This window comes from Oryzias latipes, chromosome 20 (assembly GCF_053564925.1).
Source record: "Oryzias latipes strain Hd-rR chromosome 20, Olatipes_Hd-rR_3.1".
In the NCBI taxonomy this organism is placed as follows: Eukaryota; Metazoa; Chordata; class Actinopteri; order Beloniformes; family Adrianichthyidae; genus Oryzias; species Oryzias latipes.
Genome location: NC_136256.1, coordinates 11,644,294 through 11,669,390, shown reverse-complemented (window position 1 = coordinate 11,669,390; position 25,097 = coordinate 11,644,294). Strand labels below are relative to the sequence as shown.

Genomic DNA, 25,097 nt, shown 5'->3' with positions numbered 1-25,097 from the left:
TGTGGTTGGTTTTTGTGTGCTTACAACTTCAAGGTTGTGGGCAGGAGTCCCACAAGTTAATACCTAGAAAACATGTATGGGCATGCCTTGTGGTTGGGGCACAGCTTTGATACAGGAGGTTGTAGATTTTTTTTTAAAAGAAATTGAGCAAAACAAAAGCAAAAACAATAGACTGTCATCAGCAAAATACAATGATCACACACTAAGTGTGTGATAAATTCCTTCAACTTCAAACAATAAACAACAAATACACAATTTTCCCACGATTTGACTGCCGATTGCTGTAGATAAAGCTCTGCAGCCTTATCTAGGAGACAACTGCTTATAAGTGTTTTTATGGAATACTGACAATAAGGAATGCAATAACACAAATCTATTATCTCAGACTATTATTGCTATGATTTCCTAATTTAAAAAAAACTGTGTACAGTTCTGCTACGCTCTTACAAACAAATGGTAATAATAACCATCACAAACTAAGAAAAAAACAGTATATTTGGCTACGCTTTCCCTGCTATTACTTGTTCTAGAGTGTTCAGATGGTGAGGATGGCAGATTACCAAGTTCCAGTGACCAGTCGTAACCCAAAACATTTGTAAAACATCTGGACTGTGCAAAAGAAAACGTGTACACAATAAAAAACATGACTCACGAGAGGCTCTTTGTTTTTGACGAGTCTTATGATTTTCACAGAGTCTTCCTCATCATCGTAGTCTTCAGGAAGTGGAGGTAGTTCAGGGTCGTAGCATTTCAGGGCAACAGTGTCGTGGACGGACAGAAGGCACTAGAAGACGCAAAGAAAACAGGCATCTGTTATAGGGGAAAATACATAATAGATTTAAAGAAAATCTACTTTTGATTTGGTCTGAGTGATGAAATAAAGTGAAACAAAGGTGGGGGTTAATATTTCTGTTTCTACGAGCAAGACGGAGAAACTGCAGAGAGGATGACAATGAATTGGGGTGCCTCCCTCAAGTGCAGGGTGATGGATTTCAGAGAACCCAAAGCCAAAAATTGGAGCTACTTGCGTTAATTGTCATTAGGCCTATGCTAACCCTCCATACATCTTCCTGATTAAAGGTAACCAGAGCTCTCCGTGGACGGTAGAGGAAGGGTGGGAATGTACATTGTACCACCCGCTTCCCAAGCCTGTACCCTCTAGCGCGAGGTTGAGAATGCTATAGCGGTGATGCTTTACGCTGTTCAACAGCAAGCTCAAAGTGATGAAGTTCTCAGCTGCCTCAGATATTTCACACGTTCACAAGCAGACATAAAAAAAAAAAGAAAAAAGGACGGGATGCAGACAAGAATGATGCCATTGAAACATTCATTTTTCAAACTGTTTAACGACTGTGTCCTGACCAATTTGAAACTGGACGCGTGCCGCTTTTTCCGTAGAGGAGAAGGGGGATGCAGAAGTGAGAAAAGCATCTTCCACTGCGTGTGCCAGACAAAAACAGAGAGGGAGAGAAGGAGCAAGAAGGAGGGATGAAGAGGAGCTGTGTGTTTTATGACAGGGGAGCATGCTGTAGTACAGCATTCAAGATGTTGTTAACAGGGAGCAGATGAGAGGAGACACAAGATCTTAAGAGTCCTGGATCTGCAGAGACTCGCGTAGATGCAGTCTGTGCAACAAATATTCTGTTTACAGACTGTATACAACAATTTGATATATTAGATTTACAACAAATACTTTTTGTCTGCTGTCCTCTACTAACAAAATCAATACATAGCCTAAAACCAGCTCCAACTGAAACAGATGAAGAGTTCATCTAAAAATATTCAAGTTCTCAAAAGAATAAATTCCATCGTTTCTCTCCCCCCAAGAAATATTCTTATAAATCTTGATCCACCTGTCACAATTCCTTTCAGAACCCATCAGTCAACAATATTTTTGCAGAAATATTTCCAACAGCAGTTAGTTCTTTTCTCAGAACACAGCTAAATAACCGCTCCTGGCTCCTAGCGGCTCTTTGCTTCTAGCAATGTTTGCCCTTTGCTGCATGTTCCTCAAAATGCAGACGAAAATAATAAAAAGCAAACTGTATGAAGATGGATTCCAAGTCTGTACGCAGTTTAAGTGATGAATGATCTAGCAGCTCCATAAAAAAGAATGGATGGAGTGGGTGTAACTGAAGTTTCCAAATTTCTTTAATTCTTCTATCTGCCACACATGAATTTGTTTAAATAACTGACATTGTAGACAAGGCTAAATGAAATATGGATGGTGTATATTTGTAGAGGACAAACTCTTGTTTTCTTTATCCTCCTTTTCCTTGTTTTTTCTGACAAAAAGGGGGTATGTGATAACCAATTTTAGATTTGTTTTGTATCAGATGTATGTATTCCAATAACATCCTCTGGTGAAAACCACACTGTGGTGACAGCCAATGTGTAGAAAGGGGAGAATTCTTTTCTCGTCTCAGGTCGGACGCATGTGGCTTTTGCGGTTTTCTTTATGTTACTTGACTGTCAATCATATTATCAGATCTAGGTTGAAACAACACGAGACTCTGTCAGGCGCCTATCAGCCTCACAGTAGGGAGGGTCAGCCGTGTCAGCCTGGAGCCCAAGAAGCAGGACTGAAGTCAGGAAAAAGAAAGGACACCTTCTTTCAATTCAGCAGTTTTATGCATCGGCAAAATAAACATGATTGGATCTTTAACAGGTTAAGAAATTAGGTCATGTGCTGCCTACAAATGAACATGATGCGTCATAGTACACCATGTCTTTATTTATTTAGTACAAACTAAATCAGAATTATAGTCAGGGTGCAAAAATCCATTAGTAACAATCTGTAGAAGTGATAGAATATGTGCTAAGCTTGGAGAAATTTTGCTCCCCTCTTTAAAATGTTTTTAAAACAAAGGCAATTATTGATTTAATTAATTAAATAAAGCCAATTTAAGAACTTCCACAACATTTACAGAAAACCTGTCAAAATGAGGTCTCAATCAAAAAGAGAATTCCTTACATAAACATATTTTTTAGATTTTCATTTCCCAACTATTTTTTTCTTGGGTTTGAGATCAACTTAATTGTGCTATCCTAGGCACGTTAACGATGGGAGTTGGGTCATCTAGACCCCACTAGACAGTGCGCTGAACCTTTTTTCTTCAATGATTTGTGATCTTCACTGGTGTCCATGGATTACATGAAATCTTTCCACCTTTATCCACCTTTGACATGGTAGGGAAAACTCGTAAATGGGTGGGGTCATCTGGACCCCATAAGATAGCCCAGGGGTTACACAGCACAATATAAGGGGCAGATTATTTAAGACAACTCAACTGGGAGTGATGGAGTAATGGTCAGCACTGTCACTTCACAGCAAGAAGGCCCTGGTTTGACTCCCAACACTGACTTTTCTGTATGGAGTTTGCATCTTCTCCCTGTGCATGCCTGGGTTCTCTTGGACAACTTCATGTTTTAAGAAAAACAGAGATGTTCCATCAAGGCAAGGACGAGTTGGAGAACCAGCTTTAACTTATACTACAGTTCTCCTTCGCTATATTGAGGTTAACCGCGCTTGGTCAGACTTTTTCACTAATTTTATTTAGTGCAATTTAACATACAGCTTTTTTATGTTAAACAGGGCCCCCTATTCTGCTTCTTGATTGGCTGGAGACCTTGTCAATTTTGTGCCATGTCTCCTTTACAGAAATGTGCAGCTCTACCAAATCTCCATAAATCTTTGATCACAAGCAGTTCTTCGTTTTGTTTTCATTCTATAAAACTTATTTTGTTTGAACTTGGAGAGTTTAAACAAGAGAGAAAAGTTTGCAAATGTTCATGTATGTCGGAGAAAAGTGTATCAAGTGTGCAGTGAGGAGTTTTACATCTTTAAAAACATCTGTAATCCTACTTCACAGATTTCACCTATTGTGGATCACTTTTAGAACAGAACTCACGCAATAAAAAAGGGACTACCATATTACCAAGGCAATGGATGACGGCACACACCACCTGTCCATCTATCATGAATATTCTCTCTCAGGCGGTGAACTCTTGACGTCCAACACAATTGTTCTTTCTAAAGATGAATGCTAATATCTTGTTTGGTTTTATGCAAACACATCTGTATGCTTCAGAGCAGCCAACTGCATCACTTCTGCTCTTTAGAGGCCTCCTCACTGGCTTATAATCACCTCATAGACAGCAGTGATGTACAATCATTGGATAAAATTGACCATCTAGTCAACAGAAGCAGCAAAGCTACACTTTCCCACACTGCTTCTGTGTTTAACTTGATTTCAAATGTGTTGTTAATCACCTGAAGCAGCGAGAACCTCATCAAAAGATGTGTTCAGGCAAAAAAAAAGGGTTTTTGTCCCAATAAGTACATTTTTACCGTCCAACCTTGTTTTGCATCATTGCAAAATCTATTTACCTCATTAAAAACATTCAATCAATGATTTATGGTGATTTCTAGAGCCAACAAAGTCACTTTTTGTTAAAAGTTATCTATGAAAGGAACAACTACTACAAAGCAGATTCAGATAAGGAACTATTTGCTTGTTTGCTCCACCAACATAGGTTTCTTTGAACTCAGTCCAACAGACCCAACATCCTGACCTGTGGGTGCACTTTCATAGATGACACTTCCTTCAACAGGGCCCAGCTCACGTCCGCCATACATACCGCCTCCCCCACGGTCGTGCCTAACAACCTGTAACCGAGACACGGCTAATTCCTTGTAAAAACTTTCTTGGAAGTTGCAACAGCAGCTGTTTGCTAATAGACTGCATATGGCAGATGCCCTGGCTGCTGACCACTGACATGGAGTACCACACAGGTACACACACATCTCACCCACCTCCTTCCTCACAGATTTCTAAATAATTAGAAACCTTCTGACTGAGCTCACTGGTTTTAGTCTTAGTTGTCCAATCGAACTTTTACTCTCATAAAGACTCTGCAGCTGAAAAGACAAAAAAGACAGACTGAAAGGAAAACGAAGGGAAACCAAAGCACCCTTGTTTTCCAGGCCTGTCCGTCTTTCTGGGTTCGTGAGTTTATGTTCATTAGGAATAATAGGTATGCTACACAAACAGATCACTGAACTTAAATAAATAAACCTTGCCTGTACATTCCTGGTTAAGGCCTCTCATTAAAGCCCCCAGCTCTATCAAAGTCCTATCTCAGCTTTCAGCAGGTAGAGCTGGGTTGGTGCGACGTAAACACTTTCTTTGGGCTTTGGAGACCACGCTGTGCAGTTTCTTTGCCCGTGTGGAGCCGCTGTAGGTCAGCAGGCATTGCAATGTCACACCAGCCTTCTTTGAGCCTTGAACCTGAGCACACTTCACCCTGTAGCATGCATTCACACAGACCCAAAGGAAACAGGTCATCATAATTGCCTCTTTCATCACTGTCAATATTAATCTTGCTGAGGGGGGCTAATACCAGCAAAAGTTGTTTTTGCACGTGCCAATCATAAAAGGTGAAGTTTGAGGCAAAGAGGAGAGGAAAACATAAGGGTTTCAACGAGAATGATGCGTTTCCTCATCCCAAGAGTGCACCATTTCCACCATAATTAAGAGTGATACAGTTACTATCACATGCAGATGCCATTCAGGGGTAGGAGCGTGTTATCCTCCCTTTGCTCCTGTTTTATATCAAATCGAATGGCCCTGACTGTTAAGTAGTCTGCCAAGGTTCACTACCCAACAAGAGGAAACAAAGGAGAAATGTCGATCAACGTGTGGAGTGGAGCAATTAGGCCACCCTTTATCCTGTACTAAAAGGTACGTACGTTTAGCAGATAAGAGAGTAAGATCATTGTTTTTTTTCCAACATTCTTTATGTTTCCAAGTTTCTACATTATATTTTTTTCTGTTTTCGATCCTTTAGTCTTTATACGTTGGGCTTGAACCCAGCACTGCTCTGCCTTATGAAGCCCCTTGGATGAGCAGTGAAACGTCTCATCTCTAAGACAACACTGCCTGAAATAGTCAAACCTTCATTGAAACATTCTTTGCCTTTTTTCATATGCTTTTTTTAGGGTGGTGTGCACAGTGGTGCATCGTTTAGCGCTCTTGCCCTCAGTTCAAATCCTTGGCTGGGGGGGATCTGACACACATCCCCAATGGTGGAGTTTGCATGTTCTGCCCGTGCGTGCGTGGGTTTTCTCCGGGGACTCCGGCTTCCTCCCACTGTCCAAAAACATGCTCCATAGGTTAATTGGTTACTCTAAATTGTCCTCTAGGTGTGAATCTGAGTGTGCATGGGTTTGTGACTTGTGGCCCTGCGACAAACTGGCGAACTGTCGAGGGTGTCTCCTGCCTTCGCCCATGAGTGGCCGGGATAGGCTCCAGCAGCCCAATGACCCCGAAAGAGACAGAGCGGATAAGAAGATGAATGAATGAATATTGACATAGTCTTAGTTTTGTTGTAAAGCTGTAATATGCAAGTTGGAAAATAAATAAAATCATCTCTCATCATTGGATGTCAAAGTGATATTTTTTTATTTAACATTTACAAAGAAATTTAAAAAAAGATGTGTAAAATAAGCAGCTCACTATGTTTGGTAAAGCTTTCTCCATCCTTGTTCCCATCCCTGATGCCACTGGATGTTTCCAGTAGTGGTCAACCACAAGGTAAATGAAAGCTGCTCTCTATCTAAAAAATGTTCTGCATTTGTTGATGCAGGACATCAGTTTGTGTCCAACACAAGGCAAGTTATATATATATTTTGCACTAAATTAAAAACATCAAGCTGTTCTTGTTTATGATCATGTTTGCCGAATCTAGACTTTTAAAAGACCCATCATCCTGTCAAATGCACATGATGCCACTTTTCTTACCATTTTAAGAGCAGTTTTTATCTTAAAGTCGTGTTTTAGTGCAATACTACTGCATATTTTATTGTGAAGATGTTAGCTGGAAAAAAATATAAGAAAGTAGCTACACGTTATTCCCAGATTGTCTCAGAAATGAAACATTTAAAAAGAAAGTTTATGAGATGTGTCGTGAAGTAAATTCATCTGAAAATAAAAAGGCATAAAAAAAGTATAAATGTTCTTAGTTTTTTGGTTTGGTATTGTGTTTTAACCTGGTCCTTAGTTCAGTCTGATGCATAAAGCTCTCCTCACCTCATCGTTTACAGCTGCAGAGCTCAGTGATCGATGGCTTTTACTAATGCTTAAGCAATGAACCGAGCTTTTCCAAGCCAATTTTTTTCCCCCGTTTATTAAAAAAAATAAATACTGCTGTTATGACAGAAGTGTTGTTTGTGGCAAGAGCAGCCACCATCATCTGTACATGAGGAATGGAAGTAGACGTCAGCGTCCCTCTGTCATTTTTATAGTAGGAGGGAGCAAAGTCGTGATCGATGCTCTGTATTTGTCTTCTGAATAATGGCAGAGTCAGTTTTGAGTGTGTTCACTGTTTGCACCGACTGCGGATGAAGTTTCTTTTCCACCATACCTGCCTGTTAACTTTGGGGCTTCAAAAAAGCTTTTATGGCTCCTAACAGATCAATGAAGTACAGGGGCAGAAGTCACAAAGTGAATCATCCTCACTTTTTCAACTTTAGATCCCCAACTCTATACACATATCCTAACTGATGCTTAGAGGAACTGAATATTTGTATGTAAGTGCACTTTGGTGTTATGGTTGGAAGGAACTTTATAGCGAGCTGTTGTTTCTGGCACAGGCTAAGAAAGCATGACAACGGAGAAGAAGAAGTCGGTCCAACTCTATTCCAACGCTGAGCAAGCCAACTCTGGCTCAGACACCTGGAGCTGCTGATGGAAGCTCACAGCTATTCACAAAAAAACGAAAATCTGTCTGGTTAACAAGGTCAGGGGGCCGCAGCCAAGAGACAAGGAAAATATATAAATGATAAACCATAGTAAAGGATATTTAAAAAAGAGAAGAAACTCACCTTCATGTGAGGTTTTGTCAGTATTTTCTGAAGCTCTTTCATGTCTACATTCTCAGATTTTCTTGCCAGTTCTTCAGAAATCTGGAGAAAAAAACAGAGAATACATTTGGTCACTAAAAAACATTTTACTTTTCACACAAACATTTTAGACTTAAGGTATTTCTTTAAGATACATTCAATGGGCAAATGGAATTTCCAGCAGTTTAAAAGGTAAGATCTTTAGCATTCATGTAGTAAAACTACAAAAAAACAGATTGATATCAAGACAAAAACCAAATATTAGGAATGATTTTAATAAAAGTTTAAGTTATCTGCCTTCAAAAGGTCCAGCTTAAAGAGCAGTCAAGATAAAAGGCTGAAAACACAACTTTCTATGCAAACGCTTGAATTGAGAACAGTGTCCATACATTTTTCTTTTGTTTTTTTTATTACAAAGAAAATGCAGAAAATGAATCTTCATTGTCTGGAGTTGATAGCGGTTTTAATTAATGAGATCACTGTAAGTATGGACAGTGTTAAAACTATAACAAAACTAGTCTTATGACCATATTAGATGAAAGTATATGTATTTGTGAGCATCCCCAAAAAACAAAAAGTGTGATCTGAATATTCCCCCACCATCTTACTTACAGATTTACAACAATTGTTCGATTTCATGAAAATTTACATCATTTTAAAGTAATACAATGCTTTATTGAAATACAAAGCATTACGCCAAACCCAGGAACCTGTTATTACTTTCATATAGATCTAAAAAAATGCATAGATTTGTGCTGTCCGTGGTCCTGAACGGAAAAAAAAAAATATTTTTTTTTTTTTGGTGGAGTACAAAAAATATGTAAGCCTTGAAGAATTTGTGAATATTTCACCACCAACTCAGATCTACTTGTTCATAAGCAGAACATCCCTAACAATTAATGAGCCCTTTTAGTGGCCCTGAGAAATAGACAGGAAATTGGGAACACTTCAGTAGGAGGAAAGGTCAGTTTGTCAGCGGGGTCTATAGGCCCACTTCACTGCCACCTTTCTCAAAATTGGATTTGTTATTTATGCCAGAAAATTGTTCAGGGAGTGAGCAGAAACTAAAGAAAACATTCAGCTTTCAAATGGAGAAAAACAGGAGATGAGAGAGCGTCTTTCAGCAGTAGGACCACATTTATGATATATGTCTGGTAATTGAGACATCTGCGTCTAAGGACACGGTTCTCCTATCCATAAACAAATCTCCCAGATTTTTGGAGTCTGAAGAGAGACCAAAAGGAGTCCCAAACCAAAATAGGACTGTGTTCAACTCAGATGAGGGAGTCTACAAACTAAAGGATGTAGAGGACTTGTTGGGGACCTTCACACTGGGCCGTTTGTTCACTTAGTTGTGGAAGGAAGACTGCCTAGACTTCTGTACACCAAAAAACATAAGGTTTTCATTTACTTGCAAGTGAATCCTGGTGTGGTACAGCAACAGTGTGAATGTGGAATAATAAATCAGATTACCGAACAGCAGAAAGAAACAAAACAGGGCAATAAACCAAATGTTTTTACATTTTCCACTTGCATTATTTTTATGATTTGTGTGCACGCGTGGAAGTGTACACACAAATCATTATTTTATGAAATCCTAAAAATAAGGCAATTGGAAAACTTGAAAAAATACTTTCAGAGGTCTGTCAACTTCAAAAATATCCCTAATTCTTGTACTCTGACATAATATTTAAAATGTTTAGAAAATGTCCCAAACTGTAGAGGATTGAATCATACCAGACCTTTATTTAAACAAATATTTAAACAAAATCAAATAAAGTGAAATATGGTGACACTTGCATACGTTTCTAAGCCACAGACAGAAGTAGGTGATAAAAAGGCGTTCAAATAGGCTCCAATACTCATAAGCAAATGTGATAATAATACTTAAGTTATTAAAGTGTACCTTTTGCAAAATATCCTTAAACCTTTTTTGACTTTAATCACATGTCTGCCCCTTTTCATTTGAAGACTTTGTGCATGAAACTGTTTTTTTTTTATTTAAAACAAAATCTAATTTATGAATTGGTAAAAAACACAAAAGTAATGTAAAATCCTAAAAGGCTTCAGATAAAGTTAATCATTAACAAAACACATTTTTCATCTAAACTGAAAAACACATTAGAGATCGACCTCTCAAGAGAGAGAAAAAAAAATCCACAAAGGTGAGACAGAGGTAAAGTCCAGGCGTTAGAGGTTACTGAAAGTGCCATGTCACTTTTTACTTATTTTTACAAATGAGAATGTCTACCTTTGGCCATGAGGTGATGAGTCATTTTATGATTTCCATTAGGTCTTTATTCTCTCAGGGGAAGCCACAATGAAAAAAAGCAGCAGTCAGGGTTAAGTATGGTGATATTCATTGAAAAGTCATTCAATGAAATTCAAAAATTAATTAAAAAGGGGACAGACGAATGTGTAATCTTGGGAAATGTGATGAAAATGTAGAAAGATTTCAGAAACAAAAAAGGCAAGGTAAGAGAATGCTACAGAAAAAAGCCATCATCTCACCAACACATGGTTTCTAAAAGTAGTAGAAAAAAATCTAAACTGATTGGTCTGTTTTAGCGTCTCCTTCTGGATTCGATGAAACCTGTTTGAAAACAGTCTGCTCTCTTCCTTTAAGATTCCCTCTAAGAATCACATTTTCCGCCTGTAGACGGTTCCAGAAAGTGATGCAGGTCTCCTGCGAGACTCTGGCTCCGTTTTTTTAGACCTCAGGGCAGCCGCAGCAGTGTTTAGATAAGTTAAATCACAGCATGTCAGTTTACAGCTCTCACTTGACCCTAAACGACTGACGGCTCACTTCTTTAATATATGGTCACCAATAGATCAAGCTAAACTTTCTTTAAGAAAAAAAAAAGCTTTCATTAAGTTACTCTCAAACTTCCAGTCTTTTTGTTGTAAAACTGCTCTCCGCAAAGTAATATTCTCCATTTAATATCATAAATACCATCTACTGCGGATTGATTTGCCGGGTAAATGATCTCAAATGCGCCGATTTACTGCAATCTCCTCATGCAGCACTTAAAGCCATTTTCAGGACAGCTCTGCTGAAATTCTATCTCGAAAATGGTCAAATCTCATGGGCTAAATACAGACTTTAACATCCCTTCAAAATGAAATCAAACAAATATCATATTCAATTCATACTAATGTAAATCATCTCTTATTCTGTGGATTCTTTGTTGACCTTAGGGATAAATGACAATACTGATATTGTTAGGAGGAGAAACGACATTGTACTGGAGGGACTGTTAAACTTCACGTGTCAAAAGAAGAATAAATGAATCAATGTCAAATATTGGCATCTAAAGAATGTAATGAACACCTTTGGTTTGAGTTTTTAACAAATTGTGATAAAAACCATAGTTGTAAATAAGTTTTAGTTGCTGGTCCCAGAAATGCTTCATAGGGTCAGAGGTCATTGCCGGCCATACCATAAGAGGCAATCCAACTTCCTGAAGTCGAACTGTGACAATTTCGTCACCATGTGGTGGAACATTATCATCCATCAACAGAAATTTGGGGGTCTGCTGGTAGAATGGGGGGTGATGATGGGCTCCATGTAGTAAGAACATGTTCCACCTCCTCCACGAAAGCGAATCCTGGGGACCATGTTGACCTCAGAGTGTCATTCACCTCGCCTTCTCCAGGAACGCTGACGACCATTGTTTCTGTGCAAGGTGACCCGAGACTCATTAGTGAACAGGATGGTAGACCATTGCTGCATTGTCCAGGTCACATGGTCTTGTGTCCGAATGCAAACGTTCACAGCAGTGTCTTGGTGTCAGTGGAGTCTCCTGCAACGATCGTCTGGCATTCAAATCAAAGCAGTGGGGTCGGTTGTGAATGGTTTGTCTGGAAACCCTAAGTATTACCCCTCACATCTGGTAAACCTGCAGCTGTGTAGTCTTTGCTAAACCATGTCTGAGTGCAGAGGTCCTTAGGTACTGGTAATGGTTGGGGTCCGTCACTGGCAGGGCTTCACTCCTGGGTCCATCACAAACTCTGTCAGCATTTCTGAGTCTTGATTCAAGTCTGCTGATGATAGTTTGAGACTCACCAAGTTCACCTGCAATATCTGACTGTTCACTACCAACCTGAAGGCGCCATGGCCAGATGACACTGTTCGTCCTTTAAGTGATGTGTTCACGGCTGTTTGAATGATGAAAATCTGATTTTTATACCCACAGAATGTTGAATCTGATGCCAATTTGAAAAGTGTTTTTCTTTTAGAATGTTTTGGTTTTGTCCTCAAAGTGTAAGGCACACAATTTATGTTGGAAACACAAAATAAGGTGCTTCCCTATCCCTTATATCTGTGAAGTGAAACAAACACTGTATAAATGACATCCACTGAGTTTTTCACAACATTCCTAACTTATTGTGAGTGATGTAAGTGTGAGTTGATCCTCAGATTGGTTGTGTTTTGTGCAGCATTGCATGTGCTGCTTTGTTACAGAATGGCAGTCGACTGCTGTGAGTTCCAGACACTGCAGACGAGACTTTGGTGTCATTTGATGTTGGCCAGTAAATTAAAGCAGCATTAGCGGAAACCCAAGCCCAAAATGAATGTCATATACTGTAGATCTCTCCCTTTGCACTCCAGTCTGCAGCCACTGCTTCAAGAGCGTTCATTTGGAGCGGTGGCGTGGATGAAAAACAATCTGTTACAAAAATATACTGTAGCGCCCGGTGCAGACGACAGACTCACAACTGTGGTGTGCTGTAAGGAGGCTTTGATACACCATCTCTGAGCTTTATCCTGATACCTGATAATCCCGTCGAGACGGTTTGCGGTGCCTCTAGCAGGAAGAATAAATCCAAAAGTCTATAATTTGACAAAAAGGATAGGAAGGGGAAAAAATGCAATGGGGAGGGAATATTAGGGCTGATAGCTGGGGGTCTTCTAAGTAGGCTGTGGACTCATGCCATGACCTTGAAATGGAGCATCAAGAAATAAAAGACATCCTTCACAGTATTCTAGACTTTTGAATGTGAGGGTTTAGGACAAATATCCTCACCGCTGGCATTTGTTAACTCTGCAGTTGGATCATTACTGTTAAAGACAGGAAAACCCTCCTGGACTAGATCACTGTCTTTCTCTGTGTCCCCCTGTCTTTAGTCTGTCCCCCGTTTCAGTCTTACTAAAAAATGATGCAGTGGAGAAACAGACAGAGACGCTCCGATTACAATAAACGCAGCTGAGGGTTTCATGCAAAATAACACACGCATTTCGACATTTTTTCTTCTTCACATGCCAGGCTGGCCTTTGGGTATATGCAGACGCGTGTTTGTGTGTGCGCACACATGTGAATGCGATCAGTGCACTTGGAAGCTCACATGCACATGTGGCTTTCAATAAATAATGTAAATGAACAATACAGTAACAAATGTCAGGTTATTGGACAGTTAACTAATAAATCAAACTAAACAGCTTTTACAGTTTGATGAGAACTGCAAGGCCAGAGGAGGAAAATGCTCATCAGGGGGCGTGTTGATGATGCCATTGTTCATGTGACGGAAGAATAGGGTCTGTTCCGGCAGATTAATTAAAGAGGATGTTGCGTTTTTGACTTTTGAAAGGAGCCGTCATAGTGAGTCTAATCCATCTTCAGCTTTCCTCAGAGTTCTGGGCCCGTCTGGTTTCTGAATGCGCAAAATAATAAAACCCGTCTTTCCAGAGCTGGACGGAGAATTCGGTGATGTGTGGCTTTGGAAAGATTGCATATGACAGGCAGCAGGTCAAACGGTGAGTTGACGACCGATTTGTGATGCGTCCAAGGAGACGAAAGGGAAGATATCTCAACTTTTCTCAACACACAACTTTAAGAAAAAGAAAAAAAAAGAAATCATCTATATAGAACTTTAAAGCAGAATCATCAAAACAAAGCTAGCAGACAAAACAAAAAGAAAATCCTAGAAAAACAAGTATGAAACTATTATTCGGCCCTGGTTGATCTCTTTGGGAGCAGTAGGAAGGAAAACAAGGAGGCAGCAGATAAACTGATGGACAAAGCTGAGGGACAGCTGAAGCTATAAGGGAAACTGATAGGTGTTGATGAAAAATTCAATCTACAGACTGAGCTTAAATATCTGGTACTGTAAAGCTGCATGTAGCAAATAAAAACAAGGGTATTCATATCGTAGCAGAATACGTTTTGAAAAAGCTTTTCAGTGTTTTTTTTTAAAGTCCCACTCTGATCATTCTTTGATCTAAAAGCCTTCCCAGTGGTCTTTCAGATAGATTATTTCATTTTTAGCCAAAATCAAAAACCCTGTACATCCTTTATGGTGCTGCCACATCCATGAAAGTCATAAAACTTACTTCATGGGCCAGAGCCGCTGCGCTTTTCAGGACAGCCGTGGGTTTGCCCTCCTCGTAGTGCCGCAGCCGCTCATGGATCTGAAAGGACAAATGGAGCTTATAAGTTTCAGCAACCATGAATACCTATAAATTATGCACCATTCATCTATGTGTTCTTAAGGAATCCAATTTTTAACATTGGGAACGCCAGCAGAACCTATACTTCCTGAATTTTTTTCTTTTTCAGACTGGAGAGGGACTGACGTCAAAGAGCAGTTTTTTTTGCAGGGGAAAGACCCTGAACAAGTCATGAGTGCTTTATAGCATCATGTGTAAAAAAACAAACGCTCATATGTTCAGGGGCATATTAGAATCTCCAACCAATAGCTGTTCAAAAATGTAATCAAAACTATCTTCACTAGATTTATTCATCAAATCTAAATATTAATTTTCTTTAAAGAAAATTCTTCAGTCATTTTTTAATTGAAAAACCGATTTCTTATTTACAAAAATGTTCATTGGATTGTAATTCATTTTGGTTAAAATATTTTTTTTGTTGCAAAACGAAATAAATCTGAAAAAAGGCAACCACAAAACAACCATCAAGTTCAAGATTACAAGTTTCTTTTGATAAATGAAAGCAGTGACACATAACACACAATACTATCTGCATTTAAATGCAAAAATTACTAATGAAATGAAACTAAAGTAGCCATTAAGTAGTCATTAAAGTCTCTGAAACAAATACGTATAAATTAGAAGTGGAAACATTTTCATGCAGCAGGAAACCAGCTTTACTCCTTTGTGTAAGATGAGAATCAATACGCCAGAGGCAAATTTCCATAATTTCAAGAGTGAAATCAACAGATTTTCCTGCTCTGTACCTGCATTGCTACTTTGTGACTTTTCATTTGGGCGCCAAACGCAACTATGAGAAGGAGTTGTAGAAAAGAGAGTGAAAACATCAGGCCAGTGACAGACATCTGCGAAAGTAAGGTTACTTTTTGGGTGCTTAAGATGCATTTCAATCCAAAGTTGGGACACACTTTGGCTTCTAAAACATGCTTAGTAATGCTCGTCTTAGTTTACTCGCGGTTAAACTCCCTTAAAATAAAAAAAAATAAAAAAAAGTTGAAAATCTAGTTTACAGCTTTATGTTTCAAATAGTGAAAAGTTTCTGCTCTGGTTTTTGTTAAAGACTTACTCCGACTAAAATTGTGTATTTTTTTTTTTTTTTTTTAAATCATTGTGAATCAGGAGCAGAAGAAAAAAGGCGGTTTAAATGAGGAGTATGAATGAGGAGTGATTGAATGATGGACACATTGTAAAAGCCTTGGGCATCTGGAAAAGCGCAGATAAATCCAATCCATTATATAAAGATGTGCATAAAGATGCAGATGTGCGTCTTTGTGTTCCTTGTCTGAGTAAGCATCTGGCTCTAAACTGTACGGTTGGATAGCTCCAATATTGCTCGCCATTTTTGTTGCACCAGTAAAGTTTGGTTGAGAGTTAGAGGGGCTGTAAGCTACCGGGGTGAGTGGGGCGGGGTTGCTCTGCAACAACAGTCCCGCCCAAAACTCAGAGGCAAATTATAATAAACTACTGCCGCTTTGCAGAAGCTATGTCCTAGAAAACAACACAGTTTTTGTGAGTGAGCATTATCAGAAATTAACATACGCCATGGCCTGAAGAGAGGACGGTTGCTTCCATGAAGTGCTTTACTTTCTGATTGATCACACTTCGAAGGCCGTTAACCTGCTTATAACATGGCCAAATACAAAATGAATAAATATTCAATATGTTTTTAGTACTTTATTCATTATTTTTTCAATTCAGTTTGCTTTTTCACAAAAAGAAAGCTGATTCAGAGCCAGGACCTCGACTGCAGCGGCAAAGAAAAGCGTTATATGTGCTGATCATCACTATAAGTTAAATAAAGCATCAGTTCAGAGAGAAAGTTCACCTCTTACAGCTTGTTTTCATCCAGATGATGAAGCTAAAGTTTGTTTTAAAGAAGCAAATGCAGTGATACGAAACATTTAAGCGATGTGACCGGAAAATCTTTTTAGGTGTGCATTATCACTGTAGATTATCACTGTTGCTGTGTTACAAAGTTCTTTATTTACTTCAAAACAATGAAGAAGTGAACATGTTGCACATGAGACAGGTCTACTGCTGTGTGCAGTCAAAACATATGACATCTTTACACAAACCCTGGTAATTTGCTAGAAAACATTATTACAGTCTGCAATTATTACAGTATACAGACAACTGCATGTATCTATACATCAGCAGATAAATTAAAAAAAGTCCTCCATCTATGATAAAAGTCCATAAAAAAAAGCTTTGATGTTACTTTTATACAGCTGTGTGAGAAATGTCTTCATTGATACATGACCTCTTCTCCGCCTGTCAACACCCCCTTCAAACTGTTGGCCTTAAACAGTTTCAGCCATTTTAGCTGCACGTATCCACACAGTCTGGTGATAAATCTTCTTCCTTAGAGGCACATCGGCCATGTTTCGGGGTCAACTTGGAGGGTTCAAATGCTCATGTAAAGCCGACAATACTGTGCTATAAAACATGGTGCATTAGGAGTGTCATAGAGGTAATCTGTTTGGGCCACTCACCTCTGCTGCAGAAAGTGTATGCTGTGGAAATGAAGTGGAATAAAGATTGAGGAATTTATTTAAAAAAAAAACTAAAGCTTTAGCATTAAAAAGTTCTCTGCAAGCTTCATTGTTCATGACAGGTCAGCAACACGCGTTCAAGCGACCACTTTCAATGAAAAGTCTATGTAAATGCATGTAAACGTGTGTTTTGGGCCTCTGTATTCAAAACTCTAAAAAATAGCTACACAATTTGTAAGACCGTTTTTGGGCTCTACGTTCAAAACGCACAGCCTTCGAACACCCATTAAAAGTGAAACTTAAGCGAACTTTGACGAATCAGGAAATTAGATTTAGTAACTTATGGCTAGCGTCCTTTTGCGTACCAAAAGTTTGAAAATTGTTCTTGTAGGAGAAATGAATAACTCAGGTTTGTGCTCGGCAGGAATTTTATGACACCAAATCTTTTATGTATCGGAACAGAGCTGTGAAAGATAAAGTCTGGATCAAGATTCACCAGATTTGCACCACTTTGACATGCACTAGTAAACAATAGGAAAAGAAGAAGAAGCCCCTCCCCGCTTGTCCAGTGTGAACACCAAATGCTAAACACGGGTTCTTGAACACCATGCCTGGTGTCTCCGTGGTGTAAGAGTGCCACTCATGGAGGTAAGTCCTGTCTTTTCGTCCTCATCCAGGAGGTTTTCTGCAGACACGTCACATTCTTAACGTCGGTGAAGCCTCAGCCACTCCACCCTCTGCTTCTCTACAGTATAAGGCCATAAAAGGACAGGCAGGCAGCTCCAGTTACTTTATCTGTCCTGATCGTCTTTGTAAAAAAACAGATGAAATGAATGAGAGGCTGCCAGGATCCTCGGTGCTCCAACATACCACAGTCAGAGTGACATCTGCTAAGGTAGTTGCTGCGGCACCACCTCCACTTACTTAGTTACTCAGGAATTTCTTCTGCTCTGTGAGCAAATGCAAGATTCAAATGCTTTTATTTACAGTTCAGGACACCCTCCAAGGGCCTGTCCGTGATGCAGTAATGTACTTTAAAGCCATGACTGAACTTCTTGCTTCCCTGTCCCTTTGGTGAGACAGAAGTGATGTTGGCAAATGAAAAGTGTGTCCTGTGGAAATATAATAATAAAAGAGAAAAAGCTAAAAGCATAAAAACACAGCTGAAGCCAAGGAGGGCTTAGCTGAAAACAGAGCACAATTCAAGTCATAGAACAGCATCAAAGACTCAAGTTATGATGCATTTATATAAGAACTGTAGATCCACTTTTAGATTGAATTAAAAACAGTTAAGCAAAAATACAGAAAACCCCATAAGAAGGAAGGTTTGCAGAGGACATTAATGAATGAATCCCCTCATGGACTTCTTCAAAAGAGAGCATGTGGTAAAAGAGCAGTGTGTCCCATTTCCATGGAGGTCTGACTGGTATTTGCTTCCAGAAATACCTGGCGTCCTTCAAATACACATAGCTACATGCAAGGATTAAGAAATGTGAGTGAAAACATCAAGCAAAGGTAGAGAGTGATGTAGCCCAACAAGACTGGAGCGTTGCAAAAACAAAGCATCCATCTTCATCTTTTTGCGCAGCAGCAGAGAATCACTCTCTGGTGAAAGGTCAGATGCCTCCAACTGTTTGAAAAAGTGTGTTCAAGAGTGATGAGCAGCTTGAGACTTGATTTTCAACATGAAGGTACAAGAAAAAGAAAGTCTCGGGTTTGAGCGAGTTAAATCTGACTCAAAAGAATGGAAAAGGCGTACAAAAAAAAAGCAGAAGCCCACTAGATGGAGAGGTGCGATGATAGAAGGAGAAGGAGAGGTCTGGAGATCACAGGGCTGGATAGTGTTTCTGTTTCTTGGTCCTGCATGGCTCTGGTTAATGTTCACCTTCAGAAAACTTCCCATCAGGCCATTTAAGCTGACGCCCCCGCTTCTATATCCACCCTCCAGGAAACATCCTGTATTGTGCCTCTACTGACCAGCCCTGGTTTGATCCAGAACACCTTGTCAAGACACCATGGTCTGGTAAATCAGCCCAAAGGAGGAAACCGTAAGATTAAAATATATACAAACGTCTATGGTTACTATGAGATAATATGTTTACACAAAAAGATCAAGGTTCCTTCTTTGTTCGGTCATGGAAGGTCAGTTGAAATCATATGGGCTTTCACTGTGGTATAATATCATCAGTACATTGACAAGGAGCTTTTTTTTTTCGGGGAACAGGGCTTTTGGTGCCTGAACCACTATCCTTTGAACACCACAAATCTCGTCTCCTAACAATTGATTCTTCTTAGTTTGAGTCACCAAAATCTGGATTGATAGAAAAATAACCAATGAAATTTTCTCAGCCTTAAAGTTTGGTAACCTGCTACAGGCTCTTTGTTATTAAAAAGCAATAGAAAGTGAAGAATAAAAGATAATCAAGAATGCTGATTATCTGAAAAGAGACAAAAGGAAGCCACCAAATCTGAAAGTCTAAACTGATCAATCACTCCATATAAGAATGTAAACAGGTAAATAATGTATGCCTAATGTACCAACTAGCGATGCCACAATTTTGGTTTGAAAACTGAACAGTGCAATACTCCATCAAACTGAATCATGGGGATAAGGGATTATTGCATCCCTTTTTTTTAACCTTCTTTTTTCTAAATGGTCCTGTCCAACAGCTGAGCTTAAAGCCTCGTGTTGGATAGCAGCCCGGTCGATCCAAGCACCCAAGAGCCCCACCGTCAGAGCAACCACCCACCCGGGAGCAACCACCCTCGCGCACACTGGACCCCCACCACAGAGACGGAGCCAGAGGCAAAGCCCCCCAGCCGAGAAGTAGGAGGAATAGAGAGCGCCACCGCCTTGAAGTCCTGAGCTCCCACCTGCCCCCACCCCCAGAGGCTGGCAGGGACATCCCACGGCCTGCCCACAAGTGCAACCTGCCTGCCAGCCCTACCGAGGACAAACCAGCAGAAGCAGCAGAAACCAACCGCCATCCCTTGGCCCCAGACAGGCCCCAGACAGGGCCAAGGGATGGTGAACCTAAGGAACAGGCTCCAGTTTCTGTGAGCAATGATGGAAAAATTGGGGTGCCCCGGAGTGACAACATACTTTTCGGGGGATACTGTCCACCCTGCTCCGATGTTGTAGACTCCTTTACTCTGTGGGAAAGAGTTGCAAGGTCAGGGGCGCAGGAACCCCCCGGGATGCCACCAATGCCCTGACAGCAAACGCCGGCCCGCGCCACCCAGTCTGGGGGGCGGGGGACAGGCAACAACGTGATCTCCCCTTTCTCGCTGTGTATGTGCGTATAGTAAAGAGATGCAAGTCAAATTTGGCGGACCGGGGCCATAAAGATTCCTCCATTCTTCAACAACGGAATCTGATCACCCATACATGTCCACCACAGGGCCCCATGAGCGCATTTGTGTTCGTTGATGTTAAATCTGTAGTGTATGTACTAAGAGGGGGCACAATTAAAATTGGTTGTTGCTTTCAGCAATGATCCCTACGTGTCTAAAGTGAATAAAGCCTGATGCCAACACTTGTAAAACACGCAACTAAAAATGTGTAAATCCAATGAAAGTTTGAACTGTGTCATGAAGCTGCACATCGGCTCAGATTTTTTTGTTTTCACTGTCTTGAAATCTATGTAATTACTATGATATAAGAAAAACAATGACACATCTTAAGACTTAGCTTATTGATAACATGTTTTCATGAAAAACTAACAGCAGAAAGCTTAAAGTGACACAAATATATGTATTTTCTCTTCCTGTATTCCACAAGAACAGAACCGGGCAGAAGAAAAAATTACCAAGCGTTATAAAGCTGTCAACATTTTTAGGGTTTATTGTTTTGTTTGTATTTCAGTCCATTTAATGTATAAAAACAGGGATAGTATATATACAGTTTGCCATGATGAGTTATTACATCTTCTGCATCAGCAAATAATATTAAATAGGATGGAAACTTACAGACAAATGTATGTAATGCATTGAGTCAGAATTATTGGTGTTTGTAAGGAGGTCCAATTTGCTTGGACTATCTTGAAACGCTTCTGGTAAGCAAAAGAAGTTATCGAGCAGTTCCTCAGTCAAAAGGGAACCATAAAGTCAGTATATGGCACCATTAACCTCCTTTTCCCTATTCTGGACATTGCTCCTGTACTCCATGCTTTATGAAGATTGGCTTTGTGTTATTCAAACCTTCTGCTTTCATTTTCAGCTATTATTTTCAGAGAAATACAAATTTAAGTTAGGTCAAAGTGTTCTGAAGTAATAGTTTCAAAACAAACTAGATATTTTTCTCTATCGATTAAAGTTGAGAATGTACCACTTATCAGTCGTAGACGGCATGGATCTGGATGGACAATAGCAGATTTGCTCATAGACTTGGAAGAACTACCTAGGACTGGATCCATGTTCACTCACAGCCCAGCTTGATAGAAAATCAGCTCATTCTTCAAAAATAGTTCACACTTTCCACTTGGGTAGCTGCAGCACCTTCAGAAGAACAAACTGGCAAACCCACATCAATAATGCTGAGAAACAATGAAACTCAAGCCAGGCTTATTAGCAGACAGCTAACAGGGGAGGAATTTACGGGAAAAATGGCTAACCACAAAATGAGCGATCTCAGAATCAGTCTAAAGGTCTGCTGACAGAAACTTGGTCTTAAAAGAGAGCCCCACCTGAGGCAGGTGGAAATTGAATATTGTATTATGTTTCCTGTGGGTTTTTTGTGGTGCTGGAACTTGGCAGCAGAACAATAAGGGGGGGAGGAATTTGCAGAAAGAACACTTGAGTAACTCTTTAATTGAGGAAAGTTGGACTTTCCATGTCGTTTTGGCTTTGCTTAGTGTACACAGTCTCTTTTTGTGTCAATTCTCCTACTGGTCTGATGAAAAAGATTCAAAATAGGGTGTTTTGATGAGCCTCCAGCATGACTAGAAGGAAACAGGAGGAGGTACTTGTTTCATCACTGTGACATAATCGGATTAAGATGGCTGATAGAGGCAGTCCCAATCGTCGGATAACAGAAGACAAAGAGGGAACGCAAGACTCTAAAGTCTAGTTAATATCCGTGACCCACTTCTTGATCTCTGACACCTCCTCCATTGGATCTTCCCTCCCTCCAGACAGAAAAGCGGTAACTGATGCGCCATAATTACCCAGGTGAGGCCTGAACATTACCACGTGAGCAACCTGGGTTGCAAAACCTGTCAGATTAACATGATATGTGTGTTTTCTCTGTGATTTTTAGCCTTTCTCAAAGTACACCCTAGCAGACTTGTGGAATAAAAAGAGTAATCTTTGGAGAATTTAGAGGAAGAGGAACAATTTAAAGCTTTATTAATGGCGTGCCCCTGACAGTATCCATGTTCACCTGAATGTTGCGTCTGTAAGGCGAGATGGTTGAGCTGCAGGTCTGTGTTTTACAGTCAGTCTGTCTGTACTTTTAGCTGACGAGCTGACAGGCTGTCTTATGTCCTAGTCCCAACGAGAAAGAAGAGGAAACACATAGTTGTGCTTGTCTGGAAGAGAGCAGTTTATACTTAGACCTTTCTGCTAAGGAGGGACGTTAATGCAGCTCTTTCTATTTCAACTTAACAGGAATTGCACTGAAGTTATTCATTTAATTAAGGCTTTTTCCAAAAGCCCCAGCATCATCAATCAATGAAAACTCCTGGTTTGTCAAGATTTGTCATGAAACAGAGCAAAATAACCGAGTCTATATTGGGTTACAAACTCTCTTTCCTGGTTTGTCTCATGTGATCAACACTAATGACCATGACAACAATGTAAGTAATTATTTTAAAGTGTAATTACCAATTGTCTTGTTCTTTCTAGCATTTATATAAGGTACAACGCCTGGTTGGTTTAGTGAAGTCTGTTAATTTCTGATAATGAACACCTCGAAAATCATTATCCTGCTTATACCATGATCACTTAAACAATAACTAAATATTTAATCAACTTTTAGTACTTTATTCTTATTATTTTTTCAGTTTAAATAACTTTTTACCTCTTACCACTTGTTATTGTCCAGATGATGAAGTAAAAGGTTGTTTCAAATAAGCCAGCAGTGATATAGGACATTTGGGTTATGTGACCAGAACTTCTTTTTTAGGTGTACATCATCACTGTCCATTATCACTTCTTAAATCCAGACCCAGGAGCCGATCAGAATTGAGTATTCATATCCATGGTAAAATGAACAGGTAAATACACCGTAGCTGTGGCAGCCACTTTAAAAGTTTAAAAGCTTCTACTTTGGCTGCAGAAGTAAATAATTTTTTCTCACCATAATTTAATTTGATCACGTAGGGGTAGGATTATATAAATTCGCTTCCTTCCACTCTCTTTCAAGCAATCTTTGATTTATTATCTAATTATCCTAAGTTTGATATGTCTTTGAATGAATGCACTAATGCTTATTGTATTGTTTTCTGCATTATTCCTTGATTGCTTGAAATAAACCATTTCGAATCAAATCAAAAATCAAATCACGTAATGTTAGGATTTTATTTTTCAGGGCAATTGGACTTTGAAAGGTTGATGTAGAGGATTTTTCTCTGCTTATCCAAAGCTTGAACTGCTGATGGGAAATAAAGTAATTAGCATGTAAATAACCACTTGCCCTGATTTCGATAACTATTAATTTAGTCACTTGAGGAAAAAGTGCGAAACAAAAATGAGCCCCTTTCACTTCATGTTAGATCATTAAGAAATAGTGCTTTCTGCTGTCAAACTAAAATGAAAATTACTTTTATTCTTTTTTTTAGAAATGAGTATAATTCCTGCAACGTGTTTCAACAAACAGCTAAAAAACTTCGTTTCTAAATGAAGGTAAACTTTTTATAATGAGAACAAAGAAAACAAAGGGTTTTGGATTTCAAAAAACATTACTAGAAAAAGTTTTGGAAATAAATGTCTTCTTTTTTTATTTGCATAACTGGAATCGAGGACGATACCCAGCCAAAAGTGGCCCCTTGCTCATTTAAGAGCTGGTCTTCAGCCAAGCTGTTGAATGAGTAGAAAATGTGATAAAAATGCGTTGCACAGAAAGAGTTTTGTGTTCATGCTCACACAGTTTCTTAAATATCTTAAATTGTGTGTTTAACCGCTTCAAAAATGTCATATTTTCACCTTTTCACCTTTTTTGAGCTACACTGAACAAAACGCACTACTGTGTTCGTATGCAGAAAACCCTCAGTGACTCTCAGGCTATCAGGGTACAACAACACCGGTGTGAAAATATCAATGGGTGGTCATTTCACCAATTCAGCCTTTCTATACGACAAAAAAGGAATAAAACGTTTGGAATATTTTTCCAAGTCTCTTTGCTTTTTGTGTGACTGCTGTCGTCGAGTCAACGTGATCCCGCCTATTTATTCATCAATCCATCCATCATCAATTATTTTTTTAACTAATAAGATTTTTTTACAGATTGCATTCTGTTTCCAGGTACTATGTCTCCTCAACAAAGAGGCACACTGTATACTATGAAAAACTGAAAAAATGGCCCATATAGAGGAAGTTTAAACAAATTCTTTCCTTGGTTATCAGGAAAAAAGTGTAAAAATAAATTTTTTTATTAATCTGCAAAGTTGGCTTTGTGCATTTGAAATCTAAACAGCAAAATAGTTTGTATTCCAAATAAATCAAATTGCAACCATGAAGTACTTGTCATGTTTGTGTACATCAAAGTATACAATTTTCATTAGCAACCAACTGAAAAATCCTCCAGGCAGTCTCAGTGCATTAGGAGTTTTTACTATTTACTGTTTTTTAGTTTGGGTAGGATCAGTGTGTTTACAGAACCTCTAAATGATTTGTAGCTCGGTTGGTAAGTTGCAAGACTGTCATGCAGGAAACCCGGGTTCGATTCCCAGGGCGGAACGAACAATTAATGGTAATGGAAATGGGGCAATTACCATAACAATGGAAATGAGGCAATTACCATAACAAAGACGGGCAATGACATCACCCAGTGAGGGTCCTTGGGCAAGACCCTTAACGTAAATGCCTACCTCACAACATGAGAGACAATGAACCACATGTCATGCCGGCTCAGACGTCACCCGGCCAAACAAGATCTGCGTCAGGTGCTGAGGAACCAGAGCACCCTGATGGAAAGTGGGCTACTGGAACAAGACGGAAATGGACTAGATGTGAGAACAAGGTTCTGTTAGAATGCTACTACTCAAGTAATCCCACCCAGAGAGGTTACATGCAGAGAATGTGGAATGAATGGATG

General features: G+C 39.4%; 1 protein-coding gene across 5 annotated transcripts in view; it reads right to left on the bottom strand.

Moving 5' to 3' along the window:
- mpp7a (MAGUK p55 scaffold protein 7a) overlaps positions 1 to 25,097 on the bottom strand; it is a 157,198-nt gene that overhangs the window by 68,086 nt on the left and 64,015 nt on the right. For all 5 annotated transcript variants that reach the window (XM_023949912.2, XM_023949914.2, XM_023949915.2 and 2 more), the window contains exons 4-6: positions 14,235 to 14,312; positions 7,886 to 7,966; positions 653 to 784 (exon numbers count right to left, since the gene is read on the bottom strand). In XM_023949912.2, the coding sequence (XP_023805680.1) occupies positions 653 to 784; positions 7,886 to 7,966; positions 14,235 to 14,312 (291 nt within the window). The remainder of the gene's footprint in view (positions 1 to 652; positions 785 to 7,885; positions 7,967 to 14,234; positions 14,313 to 25,097) is intronic.